This window comes from Phascolarctos cinereus, unplaced genomic scaffold, assembly GCF_003287225.1.
Source record: "Phascolarctos cinereus isolate Bilbo 61053 unplaced genomic scaffold, phaCin_HiC Scaffold_1;HRSCAF=81, whole genome shotgun sequence".
In the NCBI taxonomy this organism is placed as follows: domain Eukaryota; kingdom Metazoa; phylum Chordata; class Mammalia; order Diprotodontia; family Phascolarctidae; genus Phascolarctos; species Phascolarctos cinereus.
The window spans coordinates 8,266,256-8,283,431 of record NW_027555514.1 but is presented as its reverse complement, the minus strand read 5'-3'; the positions used below and the strand labels follow the sequence as shown (position 1 = coordinate 8,283,431).

At 41.1% G+C, this 17,176-nt stretch overlaps 1 protein-coding gene across 1 annotated transcript in view; it reads left to right on the top strand.

Annotated features, from left to right (window-relative positions):
* Positions 1-17,176, top strand: part of MEOX2 (mesenchyme homeobox 2) — an 87,550-nt gene that overhangs the window by 64,056 nt on the left and 6,318 nt on the right. Inside the window, exon 2 of the mRNA XM_021000123.2 lies at positions 843-1,015. Coding sequence (XP_020855782.1) covers positions 843-1,015 — 173 coding nt within the window. The remainder of the gene's footprint in view (positions 1-842; positions 1,016-17,176) is intronic.

Below are 17,176 nucleotides of genomic sequence, written 5' to 3'. Positions count from 1 at the left end.
TATATATATATATGTGTATGTATGTATGTATGTATACATATAAAATTGGGCTACAGTAATAGCCCAAGACTATAAATTCTGATCATCACATAGCTAGTAAGTGTTTGAGGCTGGATTTGAACTCATGGAGATGAGTCTTCCTGATTCCTAAGCCAAAGCTCTATCCACTGTATGACCTAGCTGCCCCTAAGCCTTAGTTTAAAGGGTCTTAAAAAAAGGTCCTTCCCTTCATCTCTTTGCAATTATGTTTAGAAAGTAACTTCCTAAGTCTGTCTAAGAAGAAACAATGGTAGGTTTTTGTTGTTTGAGAGTCTTTGAATATTTCAGAATACCCTGTATGCCACATCCAAAAGCCATCTTTCTCTGCCCTTCTACCTTCCTTCCCAAATGACTCGACCTCTAACCCCGTGAAGAAGCCACACTGATATTCACGTCCATTGTCTCCCATTTCTTACATTTGTGGAACTAAATTGGGATCAAATTTTTGTGGGTGATGCCTGACCATTAGAGTTGGGCTGTTTTGCCACAAGGTTGTTGGGCTGGGAAGAAAGGTTATATGGAGTTGATGCAAGGCCCTAGGTCACTCCTTCCCTTCCACGCTTGGGGATGTGGTACATACGAACACTCTGTGAGTCTTGCCAGCAGTTTTTATGCTGGTTTGTCTGTGTAATGTGTGTTGGTCTTTGCGGTTAAGAAGTCATTGATAGTCCATAATAGACAATCATTGACCCTGCAACTAATCTTATTTGTTTTTCCACTAGGAAGAAGGAGGGTGGGTGAGCAGATGCCTTCATTAGTCCAATAGTTTAATGACATTGCATATAATCTGCTCTGATTTTCAGACTCCCAGGAAGGAAATTACAAGTCGGAAGTAAATAGTAAGCCCAGGAAGGAAAGGACAGCCTTCACCAAGGAGCAGATCCGGGAACTCGAGGCAGAATTCGCTCATCATAACTACCTGACCCGGCTGAGAAGATACGAGATTGCAGTTAACTTGGATCTCACGGAAAGACAGGTGTGGATGATGCTAGAAGTCATTTTGCTTTTAAATGGTGTAGGGTACCAAGCCAACAAAGAGGAAAGCTGCTCTGGTGTCCCAAAACATTTTGTTTCTCCCATCATTTATATAAAAAAGCAGCTTGACACTTGAGTTCAAATCCCACCTTTGATACTTTATCAGCCGAATAACAAAGAAGAAGTCATTTTAATGCCTTGCTTGCTGGTAATTTTATCTCCAGTGCTTGGCATTTTGTCTGGCCCTTAGTCAGCATTTAATTAAGTATTTTTTTTCACCTCCTCTGTAAAAATGGAGGTGATAGATACTCCCTTTTCCCAGGGTTGTTGGGAACCTCTAATGTGATAATGCACCAAGAGCACATTGGAAGACTCAAAATTCTGAGGCAATATAGGAATGTGAGCTATGATCATATTGGCAATTTCTTATTTCCCTTATTCTCAGTGACATACCAACCAGGAGGCCTTTGAGTGCTATCCAGGGAGCATTTTTGAGTAAGAAAATAAGATATGTTATTGTGAATGGAGATTCACCTCTGGAGAGCAACTGGGAAACTTTAACATGGACAAAGTAAAAAATCAGACTATTCTTGGCTAACCAGCGAATGAATCAAAGAAGTACACTTTTTCAGAAAGTACAATGATTTTCAAATTGTTTTTAATGTTGATGAATGTAAAATCCGACATCATATAGCACAAGCCCGAATTTTATATCATTAAAATTATTATTGGTCTTTTTGTTTCTTTGCCTTCCTCCTTCCAGAAAATATCCCTCCTTTCTTCCTTTCTCCTTTCCCCAGTGAGCTATCCCTTGTAGCAAAGAACAGGGGAGAGGAAGAAGGAAGGAGAGAGAGGGAGAGAGAGAGAGAGAGAGAGAGAGAGAGAGAGAGAGAGAGAGAGAGAAGAGAGAGAGAGAGAGAGAGAGAGAGAACCTCTGCAAAACCGAAGTCGGACAGTATGTGCAATATTCCACACCATTAGTCCCCCCTCTACAAGAAAGAGTGAGAGGTAGAGGGCTTTTTTTTTCTACTTCAGGGTCAGACTTGGTTATTAGAGTTGCATTATATGCAGTTTCTTTCTTTTTCTTTTTTAAGAGAAGTTGGACTTTCCACTTAGATTGCTACAGGCATTCGGTATATTGTTTTCCCTGGCTCCTCCTCCATAAGGTGTTTCTTCTACTCTCTCCACCTGCATCAATTCATTAAAGTCTTTGTATGGTACTCTGAATTATTCAGATGTATCATTTATTATCACTTTACATCATTCTGAGAGTGAAGGTCTTTATGGATACACACTGGGACAGACATCTAATTTCAAATATATGAAAGGAGTGAGGGGGTAGTACTAGAAACATCAGGTGTGGAAGAGTGAATGGGTGATGAGGAAATAAATACCATTGGTGCACTCTTTAGATTTGTAGCAGAGAATGATAGGAGAAATAATGAAGAAGAGTTTGGCATGGTCAAGCTAAGTTTTCTCATATTTAACTTTATTTTACTTTTTATTATACAGAGGACCTGAGCACCTGCCTTTGTAGGGTGCATGGAAACACCCAATAGAGAGGGAAACACCTATGTATTGTATTTTCAGCATTTAAAAATAGACATGGGTTCCATTAGCTTTGTTAAATTGTCAAAGAAATCTATGAAACAATAAAGAGGTTAAGAATGCCTGGTCATTAGATGATGTATGGAAACATAGAGAGATTTTCAGATTTGAGAAAGGGAAACAAAGGTACTCTTGACGCAAGGCCTTGATCTTCTCATGGAGACAGGAGGTAAAGTAATCTGCCGAGTGGAGATGGTAGAGTGGTGTTGGGTCTATGAGGGCAGAGGACCAGGCATTGTGGAGAGTATGATTATGAGTCAGTGAGAGGTCATCCATGTTTCTGTTTATCTTGCAAGTCTTGTTTTCAAATTTGGCTTTGACAACCTACTGTACTTTGGACATCCCAACTTTCTCTGTTCACTGTGAATTCAGAGCCTCTTTTTAAGCCCAAACATTTAATGACATCCTTTGCTCCAGGAAACATTTGGCAAATTATGAGAGAACAGTTTGTTCTCAGCATGAAATGCATTGTGGTAGGGAGTTGGACTGGGAAGCAGAATGGGAAATGGAAGAATTTCCCAGCTCTCCTGTCCAAAGTCAGGTCTTGGTTGGACTTGGAAATAGCCTGATTGAGTATAGAGACATATATTGAACTGGAATAAGCCGACAGCTAGCTTGCCAAAGAGAAATCATCCATTTGAAACTCAGTGTCTTCCTTTTTAAAATGGGAGTAATACTGGCTTCCATGCCGTAAGGAATAATGTGAGAAGTAGACCAGATAAGGCATGTTAAACGTTAGAAAGACCCATAATTCTAAGGATTTTATACACCAACAAGTTCATATGCAATTAAAGATAAATTCCAGAGCAATGTATAAACTATTTAATAATCATTGAATCTTTAAATTATTTCATTTATTTTAATCGTTATTCTCCTTTGCAGTATTATGACTAATCAGCACATAACTGTAATGAGCCTTTGTTCCTACCAGGAAGAATAGACAGTAAAATGTGTCTTTGACATTCCTGATCATTCTCAGGATCTTTTAACATTTAATTTTAATTTAATTTAATGTAGACATAAGGTCTACAAGGCCAATGTGTATGTGTGCATATGTGTATGTGTGTATGTGTGTATGTATATTTCACCTCATTGTGGTGCTTAGAGACAATTATCATGTCTTGCCCATCCCTAAGACCTTCTCTTCTTAGGATCCCAGTCTCAGAGTTGGAAAGGACCAAGAGGCATTGAATCCATCCTATGCCTGTAAACAAACCCATTCTGAAACATCGCCAGGGTGACCATCCCTAGTTTCTTCAGTTGACCTCCACAGGGCATGATCTCAAGTTCCTCCATCATCTTGGTTGCCTGTTACCATTTGGACATCCTTATCAACATCCTTACTAAAATGAGGCTCACAGAACTGAACACAGTACAGGAGATAAGGTCAGACCAGGGAAGAGAACAGTGGGACCTTCACCTCCTTTGTCCTCTCTCTCGTGCTGGCCTCTGTTCCATTCTAAAAGCAGGAAGTTGTAGTCTTTCCACTCCCTGGGACTTAAAATCCTCAAGAGCAGCTAGTGGTTCTCTTTCTACTCCCTTCCTTAGCCTGGGCGCCATCTTCCAATTTTCCATTTTGTGTTCTGACCTTGCTGGGTCTATGATCATTTACCCTGAAAGAGCAAACAGATGCAGAATGCGAATAAGCTGCCTCTTTTTTCTCCCCACCATCTGTTTTTGCCATTTTACTCGCCCTGAACAATGCATCTATCCTATATTGGATTTTGCCTTTGCCTCCGCCTGTGAGACTGGGCCCTCATGTTGTCCATGCCCCGTGCACTTTCTTTGTGGAGGACTTCCCATGCACTGGAAGGTCTACACCTAGGGTGCAGCCACACACACACATCTATCCCAGAAGAACCAGTCCTTCTATTCAGTAAATATCATCATCTCCTCTGCTCTCATGATCTTCTGGGTTTCCACTAGAAGACCAACATTGGAGACAGCTTTTATGTGACTTCGTTTATCAACAGTGTATTCTTCATTACCTCTACTACTGTTGCTAAAATAATGATAGGCCCACACAGACTATTCTCAACCTACCTTTACAATGCCACTGGAAATTGTTTTCCCTCTTCCAGCCTGTGGTCCAGCCAAACTGACCTCCTTTCTGTCCTTGTAAAAAACATGACATTCCACCTCCCAACTTTCTGCTTTTTCAATGACTGTCTCACGTGTCTGGAATGCTGCCCCCTCCTTACCTCTACTCAAAGAGCTTCCTCTTTTTGGAGGAGAATCACAAGCATTTTCTGCAGGAAGCCTTCTCTGATCTCTCTAATCACAAACACCCTCCTTTCCTAACTACCTTGTATTGAACTATTCATGTTTATTCACTTTGTCTAGAACATAGTTGACACAATAAATGCTTATTGACTGATTTCTTATATATGTGTGTGTGTGTATACATATGTATGCACATATAGACACATATAGAACTGTGTGTGTGTGTGTGTGTGTGTGTGTGTGTGTGTGTGTGCATGTGTATAGGGTGGGTGGCTTGTCTCCTCCTTTATTATATAAGCTCTTTGCCGGTAATGATGGTTTTTGGTTTTCATTATTTTCACTTTTATCCCCAGCACCCAATACAGTGCCCAGCTCACAGTAAGTGTTTCATCAATACTTGTCGACTGTCTAGACCTTTTAAGATTTGCAAGTTCCATGTTGCGTACATTATCTTGTCAATTATGAGTAGTGTCTAAGGCATACGTCAGTCAGCATTGGTTCTTAGCCACCTCTAACACCAACTGCACCTTGGACAAGTCACAGCATTTCTCTTCTCTAACACCAGAAGTTATAGACAGGTTACATTCACATGGCCCAGATGTATTGATGGAAGATACAGAGGGCTTTTTTTCCTTCTTTTTTTATAAATTTGTCCTCTTCTACAATATTAGCCAACAGTCTGCATGGACATTTGGTGCTCAGCAACATTGGCATGTATCTGGTTTATTTTTATTTTTAAGTGAGAGGAAAAGAAAAAGAGAGGGAAATGCACCTCAGGGGCTTGGTATGAAGACACTGATTTCCACAGGAAGTGCAGCATGTTTTATGTCACACATGGGAGAAATAACAAATTTAGGCCGTGCCTCTGTCCAATTGTGAGGATGATGGGATGCCAGCCCTGGGCTCCTTGCCAGGAGCAAAGTCAGAGTCCTGAGCTTTCTTGAGTAGGGAAAGCCTGCAGTTATCTGTGGAGGTCAATGCCTTTCCCACTTCTTGACAAAGATGCACCTTTTCTTCTTTGGAATAGCTCTGGAGAGACTTTTGTGAGGTTTCTGAGCTAGTCTGGGCTTGTGTATCTTCCCTACATCTTGTCTTATTAAGAAATGGTCTCATGTGTTTATCTTCTTTTTATTCATTGTCAACTTCATCTCTTGTTAGGTTGTATTATCCATTAAGAAAGGTGTCTGTGAGGAAGAAGGGGAATTGGGGACCTAAAAAGAAAGTGGTAGATATTTTGTTCCTCCCATTCTCTTCTTCTGTCCACTCCAAATATCATTAATCTTGCCTTTCATCCTCTGATATAATATAAAGAGAAAATAGAAGTTCTGAGGGCATGATATAATGAACAGGCCACTGAAAAGGTTTTCTCCATTACCTACTACCTGTGTAATCTTGAGCAATTTACTTGACTTCCATGACTCAGTTACCTCATCTGTAAAATGAGGGGATTCAGCCATATGGATTCTAAAATTCTTTTAATCTTTTTTTTTTGTGAGGCAATTGGGGTTAAGTGACTTGTCCAGAGTCACACAGCTAATTAGTGTTATGTGTCTGAGGCCAGATTTGAACTCAGGATCTACTGACTCCAGAGTTGGTGCTCTATCCACTGCACCACCTAGCTGCCCCTCTTTTAATGTTTAAACCCATAACTCAGTCTGGGTCAAAGAGAAATCTTTAAGACCTGGATTCTCAGCTGAAACTATGCTTTTGCCCTGCTCCCTGCTGGTCATGGTGGGCATGGAAGTCAAGTGACCTCATATGCATCTAGTAGAATGCTCAGCACAGAGTAAGCATTTTAAATTGAATTGAAGTCATCAAGATGTCAGTTACACAATGTAAGTGGTAGATGCCACACCTCTTGTACTCTAGCCATCATCCCCTTCCTCCTTTTCAACTCAGACCCTAGTGTGCCAGGATATCAATAGTTCACTTTTGCCTCATCTTGCCTGGATTCAGGACTCCATGCTATGTCCTGGCCATCTCTACATCATGCTAACATATATGTGTCCTCTGATAATTCCTTTTCCAGCTCAACTTCATATGTTGTCTTTCCCCATTAGAATTCCAGCCCCTTGAGGGCAAAGGTCATCTTGTTTGCTTGTATTTTTATCCTCAGCACTTAGTAAATTATCTGGAATATGTATCTATTTGCCCATCCATTGTTCTATCATCTATAAATCTATCATCTACATTGTTCTCTACCAATCTTCTTTCCTTCTTTCTTCCTTCCCTCCCCCACTCCTCTCAAGAGCCTACTATGTGCCAGGCACATAGCACTAGTCACTAAATTAGGAAGAAAAAAAAAACAGCCATTTGAACAACCAACTGGGCAAACCCCTTAGATTTGAGAGTCATTCCAGTTTAGCCTGCAGGCCTTAGAGAAAAACTTGTTGTGTGTAAAGAAAGAGACCTCAGCATCAAATGGAAGAGCTGGAGGATGTTCTGCAGAGCCCGCTGCTCTGGCAGAGGAGGGCTGGCAGGGGGGACTCCTGCCATTCCAAGTGTCTGTCCCACGGATGGGCTGTAGATCCCCTTTCAGGCCCAGCTCGTCCTTGTCATCGGCAGCTGACTTTGTGGTTGGTTGGCCGCTGTCCTTTGTTCTTGAAGAAGACCAAGATGACATCACTGCACTCCAGTCAAGTTTCAGTGTGTTCGACTGTGGCTGAGCAGCCCAATACGAGCTCAGAATGTTCTGCCACAGGTCGGACACAAATAGCCCTTGGGAACAGTTGGGGTGGCCTCTCTAAAATCTGTGCAGCTCACATTGCACATTTCTTTTGAAGAGCGTTTGGAATAACTGGTCTCTGGGTCCATTGGTCCCTTGCTATGTGCAAGCCTGACAGACTCACTCTTGGTTTAGAGACTATCCAGCTAAACAAGGAACATGCCCACCAAGTCATCACATCTTGCTGTGGGATGAAGAGAGGAAGCAGCTGCATCAGGGTAGAAGAGGTGGCCAATGGCCAATTTTGTAGGACAGGGATGCCCAATATAGAAAGGCTGAAAGGTCTTTCCGCCTCACAAGACCTTTTCTTTTTTTTTCCTTTTCTCACCAAGCTAATCAAAGGAGCAACGTGGCAGCCTCATAAACCAGCTTGGGTTACCAGAATAAACAGAGTCATGGCATGCAGCCTCTGCCAACAAAACTGGAAAAATCCCACCTTCTCAGATCGTATTCCATTAATGGAAATGAGAGGGCTTAGATTGTATTGTTTCCTCATAAATCACCACTTGGCCCTAAGCCAACTGTGAAAATAGATATCCACTTTTGGATGGCCCACATAGAAGGAGTTTTTTTTTTCTTTGGTCCCAACTAAACACTGGTTTTGTGGCTGCTTTGGAATAAACTCTCTGTCTTGAAGGGTTTTATCCATAAAGTCATGTGGCCCTGTGCTCTTATGTCTTTAGCAGGGAGGCTGTATTTCCTTGGTCAGATCTGGTTAATGATTGACATACGTGTCCAGTACTGGGTTCTTGGTAAAAACTTATGTAATGGAACTTAATTCATAGCTTAGTCAGATCATGAATAGGATCATGGGTATAGAGCTGGAAATGAGACATAGTGAATTTAGGGTCATTCCTGACCCAGGACTGGAATGGAACTCACAGGCCATCTTGTCCTCCTGTGCTGTTACAGACAAGGAAACTGAGACCTAGGGAGGTTAAGGGTCATTCCCAGGGTCACCTAACAGGTAGGTGTGAGAGACAGTGCTGTACATGCATTATACTACAGCGACCTTTAATGCTACTATGAAACATAGAAACATACCAGCTTAGTGCTATATCATCAAATCATTAAGCATCTCATTGCAAGGAAAGACTTATCTTCTCTGAAAGCCAATGCCAGTTTTTCCTTTTTGCATTAGGCTTCCGTTACATGATACTTTCCTGTCATTCACAAGGGACTTCAGTATTAGGAAGGGACACATTAAGAAAAGTTTCCAAATAGCAACAGAGACTATTTTGGAACAAACACGTGTGTGTGTGTGTGTATGTGTGTGTGTGTGTGTGTGTGCGCGCACGTATATGTTGTGTGTGGAGAGACACACACACAGAGGTATAGATATAACATATACATACGGATATATAATGTACATGTAGTTACAGACAGTATGCATATTGTATATGTAAATAATGTCTGTCTGTATATATACAATGTCTCTATATACATATATTATCCATATACAGGGTTTATGTATACACAAATAATGTCTATGTATATACATAATGGACATATACATATGTGAACACATGTTCATCTGCATACACACACACATGAATATATACATTGTGTGTTTATGTATGTGTGTGACCTTGGCCAACTCATTTAACTTCTGAGTGCTCTAGTTCAGAGCTGTCAAACATGCCCCCAACACTCCCCAGTGTACCTGAGCCAGATTAAAATATGATTGGGAAATACTTAACAAAACAAATAAAAATGTAATAGAACATAGATAATCTTAATTTGTGGTTTTCTAAATCATTATGTGACCACAGGGATCCTTATGTTCAGTCTTGTGGTCCCCATTTCTGTTGGAGTTTGACACCACTGCTGTAGCCAAATACAGCTTTATAAGTTTCAGAGAAGGAGCTGACTTACATTGGTAAAGAGGGATTCTCATTAGAGAATTCTCTATGCTAATGAAATTCCAGGTCCATTCTTCATCTCCTTATTTAGGCATCCATCTATCCATTCCCATCTCTCTGTCTCTCTTAACTCTGTATTTCTATCATTCTTTTTTTTACTGGAAAACTTTTTTATTGTAGGTGTATGGGATAGCTGGACACAGCTTAGATGATTCCAATTTTGTTGGCTACATGTAAAGCATCGTAGTCTGGAGCAAGCTGGACATAGGCCTTCTTCTCTCCCTCAGGCCAGATCAGTGTGTTGACGTTGTCCACATCGATGTCATACAGCTTCTTTACCTCCTGCTTGATCTGATGCTTGTTAGCCTTGATGTCTACAGTGAAGATGAGGGTGGTGTTGTCCTCAGTCTTCTTCATAGCAGACTCAGTGGTCAGGGAAACTTGACGGCGGCATAGTGTTCAAGCTTGTTTCTCCAAGGGGCACTTTTCCAGGGGTATTTGGGCTGCCATTGAAGTCTTAGTGTCTTAAGTCATTAGAAGGTGAGGGACATTCAGATCTTTTTGTGGCTATGAACACCCTTAACGCTGCCTTCCCAGCCTTCAAGGCCTTGGACTTGACTTTTGTCTTGGGGGTGGGGGGAACAGGTTCCTTCTTTGCCTTTGGTACCATCTTGGGGGGAAAGGGTCTATCATTCTTTCTAGAATCTGCATCTGTCATTCTTTTTCTATCTGTCTGTTTATCCATTCACATATCTGTTTCTATCATCTGTCTCATCTATTTCATCTTCTTATCATTCTACTTCCCTATCTACCTATATGTACATAGACATAGACAAAACTAAGCATATAAGTGTATAGCCATGTAGACATGTCACACTACATGTGTATGTATTTATCAAAGAATATCTACTTTCCAAACATGTTTGCACACATTATTTCATGGGTATACATGTATGTATGGTTATATCTATCTGCTTAAACATATATGCATGTGAATAGGTCTGATGCATATATGTACATACACATTCCGTAACTGTAGTGACACACAGGTGAAGATAGCTATTCCTTAAGGGACACAATGTGTTCCTTTGAGCACAATAAGCCACAAAGCACACCTATTCTATGTAGATTGTATATTACCCATGACTTCAATTATAAAGTCAGAGCTGTTTTCTACTCAGGAAATATCTTCAACCCTAGATGTAGTAAAAACATGCTTAAGGTACTGTAAATCTTTTTTAATGCATAGTTTAAGTAAAACATTAGCTTTGCTTTTTTAAAAAAAATTCTTAATAACACCCAAACAATTAAAATAGTCCATAGACATGAATAGCAATACTTCATCAGGAATAATCATACTCAACCTACCAAAATACTGAATGTGACAGTGTGAGCCAGATCCACACACTCTGCCTTTATATACGACTCCTAAATCTAGGGACTAGTAAATATGGAAGCAGCCTTGATGCCTTAAGACATGTTCACACTTCACACTGTACGCTCTAGGCAATTCTTGGGCAGTTCCCCTTTTCCCCCATCACTGGGACTTGTTACCCAAGTCACAGTTTAGTGAGGGAAGTACTTTGTGAACTAAAAATCCCAAATGATGAGGATGAGGATGATGACAATCATTATTGTTACCTTACTCACTCCAGCCTCTTTTAGACACCAATATTTATTTATGCTAATAACTTCAGGAAGAAGAAGATAGCATAACATGTCCAATTCCCACCTAGCTAAGAAGACTCATGCTCATAAAATAAAGGATAAATCAACTGTGCAACAGTAGTCAAGGAACTAGATCTACTTACTGTCCCCTACTTGCTTATTTCACTGTTGGCCATTATCCTTTGTAGGGACTGTTAGCACCTCCAAGGGCCATTTGCCAGAGGTCAGGGACACCAGAGATAGCAGAGATGAAGGCGCATCAGATGAAATATCAGGTGTAAGAGGCTGGCCCAACTTTACTAAAGTTTGAATGTGTTTCCTGCCACTCCCTCATTCAGTCATCCATCTTCTAAGCTGAGGAAGTAACTCTTGGACTAATGATTACATTTCTGTAAAAATAATTTTATGTCTAATAATAGCAAATTTAACTTCAAGACTCATTCTGGAATTTACTATAAGTCATGAATTTCTTCCTGGCATTTGTAAGTGAAATCTCCTGTAGTTAAAATTAAGCAGTAATTCTAGTGTTTTCTTTTTCTCCCCCCACCCCCATACACTGATAAAAGGAGACCAAATTCTAGAAACAGAGCAAAAGTAAAGAGTTCTGCATATGATGACAATTATAATCTATGGGCTAGAAATAGAGGAGCGACGAGGAACAATCATAGTATTATTAAAGGAATGCAAGTGAACTTGAAATGAAATCAGCTTCTTCGCCTTGGCACTCCTCTGCTCTCCTGGTGTTGTCCACTTTCTCTGAGTGAGTACTTGCCCAGCATACATTCCTAGGGAGCAGACTAGAATGGCTTCTCAGTTAGTCTGTCACAACGCCCTTTGGAGCTTGGGAAGAAACTTATGCCATACTGAATCGCCCTGTCTATGGGCTCATACCCAAAGTAGCAGGAACAGAATGGGGGCAGAGAGCCTTTGGGTTTCTTTGCAGCCAAGAATTACATCAATTCTATCTTAAGCGTAGGGAGTTTCAAGCAGGTGCTATTGTAGACAGGGTTCCTACTCTGGTGTGGGTCAGGCTGGTTGGTCTGTGAGCTTCCTCTCCAGCTCAGGTGCCCAGGACTCCAGGAGGCCTACTCTGCTCCACCCCCTCCAGTCACTAGTGTTCTCTTCCTCCTCATTGGTCTCACTTTGCTTATCTTTGTAATAGTAGTTAATTGACACTAAACATTTATGTGCCAGGCACTCTGCTAAGTGCCAGGAATACAGAAAGAGGCAAAAGACAGTCCCTGCTCTCAAGGAGCAGCCAGCACCCAGTAAGTGCAATGCTAGGCACATATAGTGGTCCTATTAAAGTTAATTAATATATGTTGGTTGAATGGAATGGTAAAATAATTAGACAACTAATGAATACAAGCCTTCAAATACTTTGTTTTTGCCCTGAGCAGATGAATAATCTAGAAATATTTTCCAAAATAAATGAAAAGAAATTCAATACAAATCTAATTGAATAAATCTAAAGTAAATTGATGAAGTCATTTAGAAGGGAAGGCACTAGCAATTGAGGGGATGAGAGAAGACTTTGTGTAGAAAAGGCAGCTAGGTGGTGCAGTAGATAGATTGCTGGCCCTGGAGTCAGGAAGACCTGAGTTCAAATCTTTTCTCACTTACTACCTGTGTGACCTTGGGCAAGTCACTTAACTTCTATTTGCCTCACATTACTGTAAAATGGGAATAATTATAGCACCTACTGCCTAGAGTTCTTGTGAGGATCAAAGGAGATAATGCTTTTATAAAAAGTGCTTGATATACTGACTGGCAAATAGTAGTCACCGTATAAATACTAGATCTTTTTATTAGTTGTCATTATCATCTTCATCACCATTGTCATCACCACCACCATCATCATCATAATCATCACTTTTATTAGTAGTAGTACTAGTAATAGTAGCAGTAGGTAGTGCTTAAGCTGTATCTTTTTTTTTTTTTTGGCTAGGCAATGGGGTTAAGTGACTTGCCCAGGGTCACACAGCTAGTAAGTATAATGTGTCTGAGGCCAGATTTGAACTCAGGTCCTCCTGAATTCAAGGCCAGTGCTCTATCCACTGCTCCGCCTAGCTGCCCCCCTTAAGCTGTATCTTGAAGGAAGAGAGGGAGTATATTCCAGAAAGGGGAGATGGCTATGAAAAGGCAGGGAGAAATTTTCGGCCATCTGCAGTACAACTAAGATTTTATTCAGGCATTGTATTTTAAATGACTTAATATACCACAATAAATTTTAATGATGCAGAGATTATTTACTATATCGCATTTTCCTCTCCTTTAATATTCATATGAAAGGGTGATGTAATTTCTGCTTCCAATATAAATCATGTAGAGAAATCACCCACAACAAGCTTCTTTCAGCAGCATGGTTCCCAAAGAGATGTTCGATACAGGGTCATATGTCCCTTAACTAATTTAAACAATAGCCTAGTCATCAGCTTGCGGGATGTGAATGCAAAATAAGTCATTAACCAAGGAAACGGAAGTAGGGTATTTGTGCCAATAAGCAGATGTTCTAAATAATTCTATCCATCCTTGGGAATCCTAGTCTGATATTGGAAAGCAGACTAGTAGAGCATTCTCAAGTCAGGAGGTTTCTGCTATTGGCTGGATTTTGGATTTTGGAAAAGTCCCTTTCCCTCTGGGGACCGCTGTTTCACCATCTGTAAAATGGAGACCTCCAGAAGGTCTTCAAGCCTCCTGTTGGGGCTCATTTTTGTTTTCTGATTCTAGCCTCCATTTTCCATGTTAAGTCAAGTCAGTCAGCATTTATGAAATGTTTGTTATATGCCACGCACTGTGCTAAGCACTGGGGATAAAAAGAAAGGCAACAACACTGCCTGTCTTCAAGGAGCTCACCTTCTAATGGGGGAGATGACATGTACATACATAGGGTAAATGGAGGCTATCTCAGAAGGAAGTCACTAGCACTTAGGAATCCAGAAGAGGCCTCTTATAGAAGGTAGAACTTTTGCTGAGACCTGAGACCTAAAGGAAGCCAGGGCAGCTAGGATGTGGGGATGAGGAGGGAGAAAATTCTAGGCATCGGGAAAGCAATGAAAATACTTGGTCAAGATATAGACTGCCTTGTCCAAGAACAGTAAGGACGCTGGATCGTAGAAAACATGGAGGGCTATAAAGTATTGAAAAGGCTGGAAAGATAGAGAGGGGTCAGATTGCAAAGCGTTTTGAAGGTCAAACAAAAGACTTTGTATTTGAACCTGGAGGTAATAGGGAGCCACTGGTGTCTATCGAGTAGGGGAGTAACATGGTCAAACATTTGCTTTAGGCCAGTGGCTGTGGAGCTGACTGTAGGATGGCCTAGAGAGGAGAGACTTGAGGCAGGCAGCACCATTTCCAAGGCTATTGCACCAGTCTAGGTGTTAGGGGATGAGGGCTTGTTTCCGGATAGTGGCAGTATCAGAAGAGCAAAGGGGAAGTAGATGCAGATGCCATGAAGGTAGAGTTAATAGAAGTTAACAACAGAGTGGATATAGGGGAATGAGAGAGATTGGAGAGTTGGATATGATGACAAGACTTCCAGCCTCGGTGACTGGGAGGATTGTGGTGCCTTCGACAATGAAAGGGATGTTAGAAAGAGGGTGGTGATTTGGGGGAAAGATAATGAGTTCAGTTTCTGATGTGTTGAGCTTTTAACTACCTGTGGGACATCCAGTGTGAAATGTCCACTAGGCAGTTGGAGACCCAGGATTGGAGGTCAGGAGAGAGGCTAGAGTTGAATAGATTTATCTGAAAAGTATTTGCATAAAGGAGATAATTGAATCCATGGAGGCTGGTGAGATCAACAGGTGAAATAGTGTAGAAGGTGAAAAGAAGAGTAATCAGGAAGAACCCAGATGAAGATCCAGAAAAAGAGGCTGAAGAGTGGTCAGATCCGTGGAAGGAAAACCAGGAGGACTTCCTGTCATAGAAATTTTCATTATACCTGTGAGTACATTGTGACTACATTGTGTGATAGATGTTCCATCATTGTTTACCATTCAGAAAGAATAATTCAAAAGTTAGGGATACTGTTGCATAGTAAGAAGATAATTAAAAGTCATGCTTTTACTTTGGTCACTAAGAGATTGAAAAGAAAGTCTTCTTTTGACTCATGTGAATTGGCCACATTTTCAGTCTGTACACTTTGAAATGGCAATAAACTTTCCAAATCTTCCTTTCACGGTTGTCCCACAAGCAGAGCTTGAGAAAGGGAAATGTCCCACTTATCCCAGATGGAGCTTTAGCCTCCTCTCCAGCTTTGAGAAGAACTACACCCCTGGAAATGTTCTCAGAACTGAATGGAACTGGCTAATAGGAAGCTGGGGCACCAAGCATGCAGGTTTTCATTTTACACAATCAGTCAACAAGCGTCTATTAAGTTCCTAATGTGCGTCAGGCGCTGTGCTCGATTCTGGGGATATACACACAAAACTCAACAGCCTTCAGGGGCCTTCCGTGTGACTGGGTTCTGTGGGATGCTGGCGTATCTGGCTCCCCCGGCCAGCCATGAGTTCCATGAGTGTTTCAGGAAGTTGGAGGGCAGCAAGTAGAGGCTGGGAGACAGCAAATCCCCATGGAGGTAGGTGGAAGTAGCTGCCCTAAGTCATTAACTAGCTGTGTTCTAGGGTCATAGAATAGAGCCAGAAGGGATTTGAGGACTAATCTAGGAGCAGCTTCACAGAGTTCCGACTCCGTGATGAAGGGACCTCAGTGTCCACCTCATTCCCTCATGCTTGACTGCAACTCAGCCAATCAGGCTGCCTTTGCTTGAAGGCTTCCAAAATGGAGATCGGCCAACTTGGCAGAGGGTCTATTCCACTCCGAGGTCCCTTGGGGTGCTAGGTATGGTCTCTAGACAAGGACCTCAGAAACCGTCGGGCCCAATTCCCTTTTTTGTATGGATAAGGAAAACTGAGGCTCATTGTTGACATTGATACACCAAAATATGTTAATTATCTAGTCCTAGGAACCTGGGCTTAAAATATAATGAAAAATAGTGAAATGAAGTAGTTTTCTAATACTAGGAATTTAGGATTAAAAAAAATACTAATGAAATAGTTGCTTCCCTAAGAAGCCTACAGGAAATGATGTTTGTAAAGTGCTTAACATAATGCCTGGCATGTAGTAGGCACTTCATAAAGGCCTATTCTCCCTTCCTGTCCCTTTATAGGGGCTACATCAGGAAATAGGGGTAGGGGTGGGCAAGGAACAACAGACAAATGAGGAAAGAAAAAGAATTTCAAGTAATTTCGAGAAGGGATTATTAATCACTGAAGTTATCTCAAAAGGATTCCTGCTGGGTGGCTAATAGAACACTCCTAATTGACAGGGGAGGGAAACTGAGGCCCTGCAAAGGAAAACTGACCCCCTGAAAGTCCCACAAGCATTAAGGAGGCAAACCTGCACCTGCTTCATTTAAATTCAGTGTTCTTTCCACAACAACATTCAGTGTATATGCCCCCTGATTCAGACGTGGATGCAGCTTTCCAATACAGTGTTTCAAACAAAAATGTTGCTGTCACCTAAAAGGTTAAAATCTGTTTTGTCCAAAGCCTTCCATTCCATGAAGATTCTGCATAAACACAGCAGTTTTCTTTGCTGACAACTGTGTTGTGGTATCATCTGATACTAACACAACAAGTGACATCATCATCATTTGTTGCGGATAGCTCTTTGGGCAGATTTAAGGAGTGGCCAGAGAAAACCCCCTGGGCTCCCATTCCTTGGTTCTCTCCCTCTCCCTTCCATTGGCCACCATGCTTTTTTTAAAAATTTTTTTAAAATCAATTTATTTATTTTTCGTTTTCAACATTCACTTTCATAAGATTTTGAGTTCTCCATCTTGTCCCTTCCCACCCCAAGATGGCATGCATTCTGAATACCCCTTCCCCTAATCTGCCCTCCATTCTATCTCCCCTCCCTCTCTTATTCTCTTCCTCTTTAATTTTCCTATAGGGCAGGATCCATTTCTATACCCCATTGCCAGTATATCTTATTTCCCAGTTACATATGAAAACAATTTTTAACATTTGTTTTTAAAACTTTGGGTTCCAAATATTCTCCCTTCTTACCACCA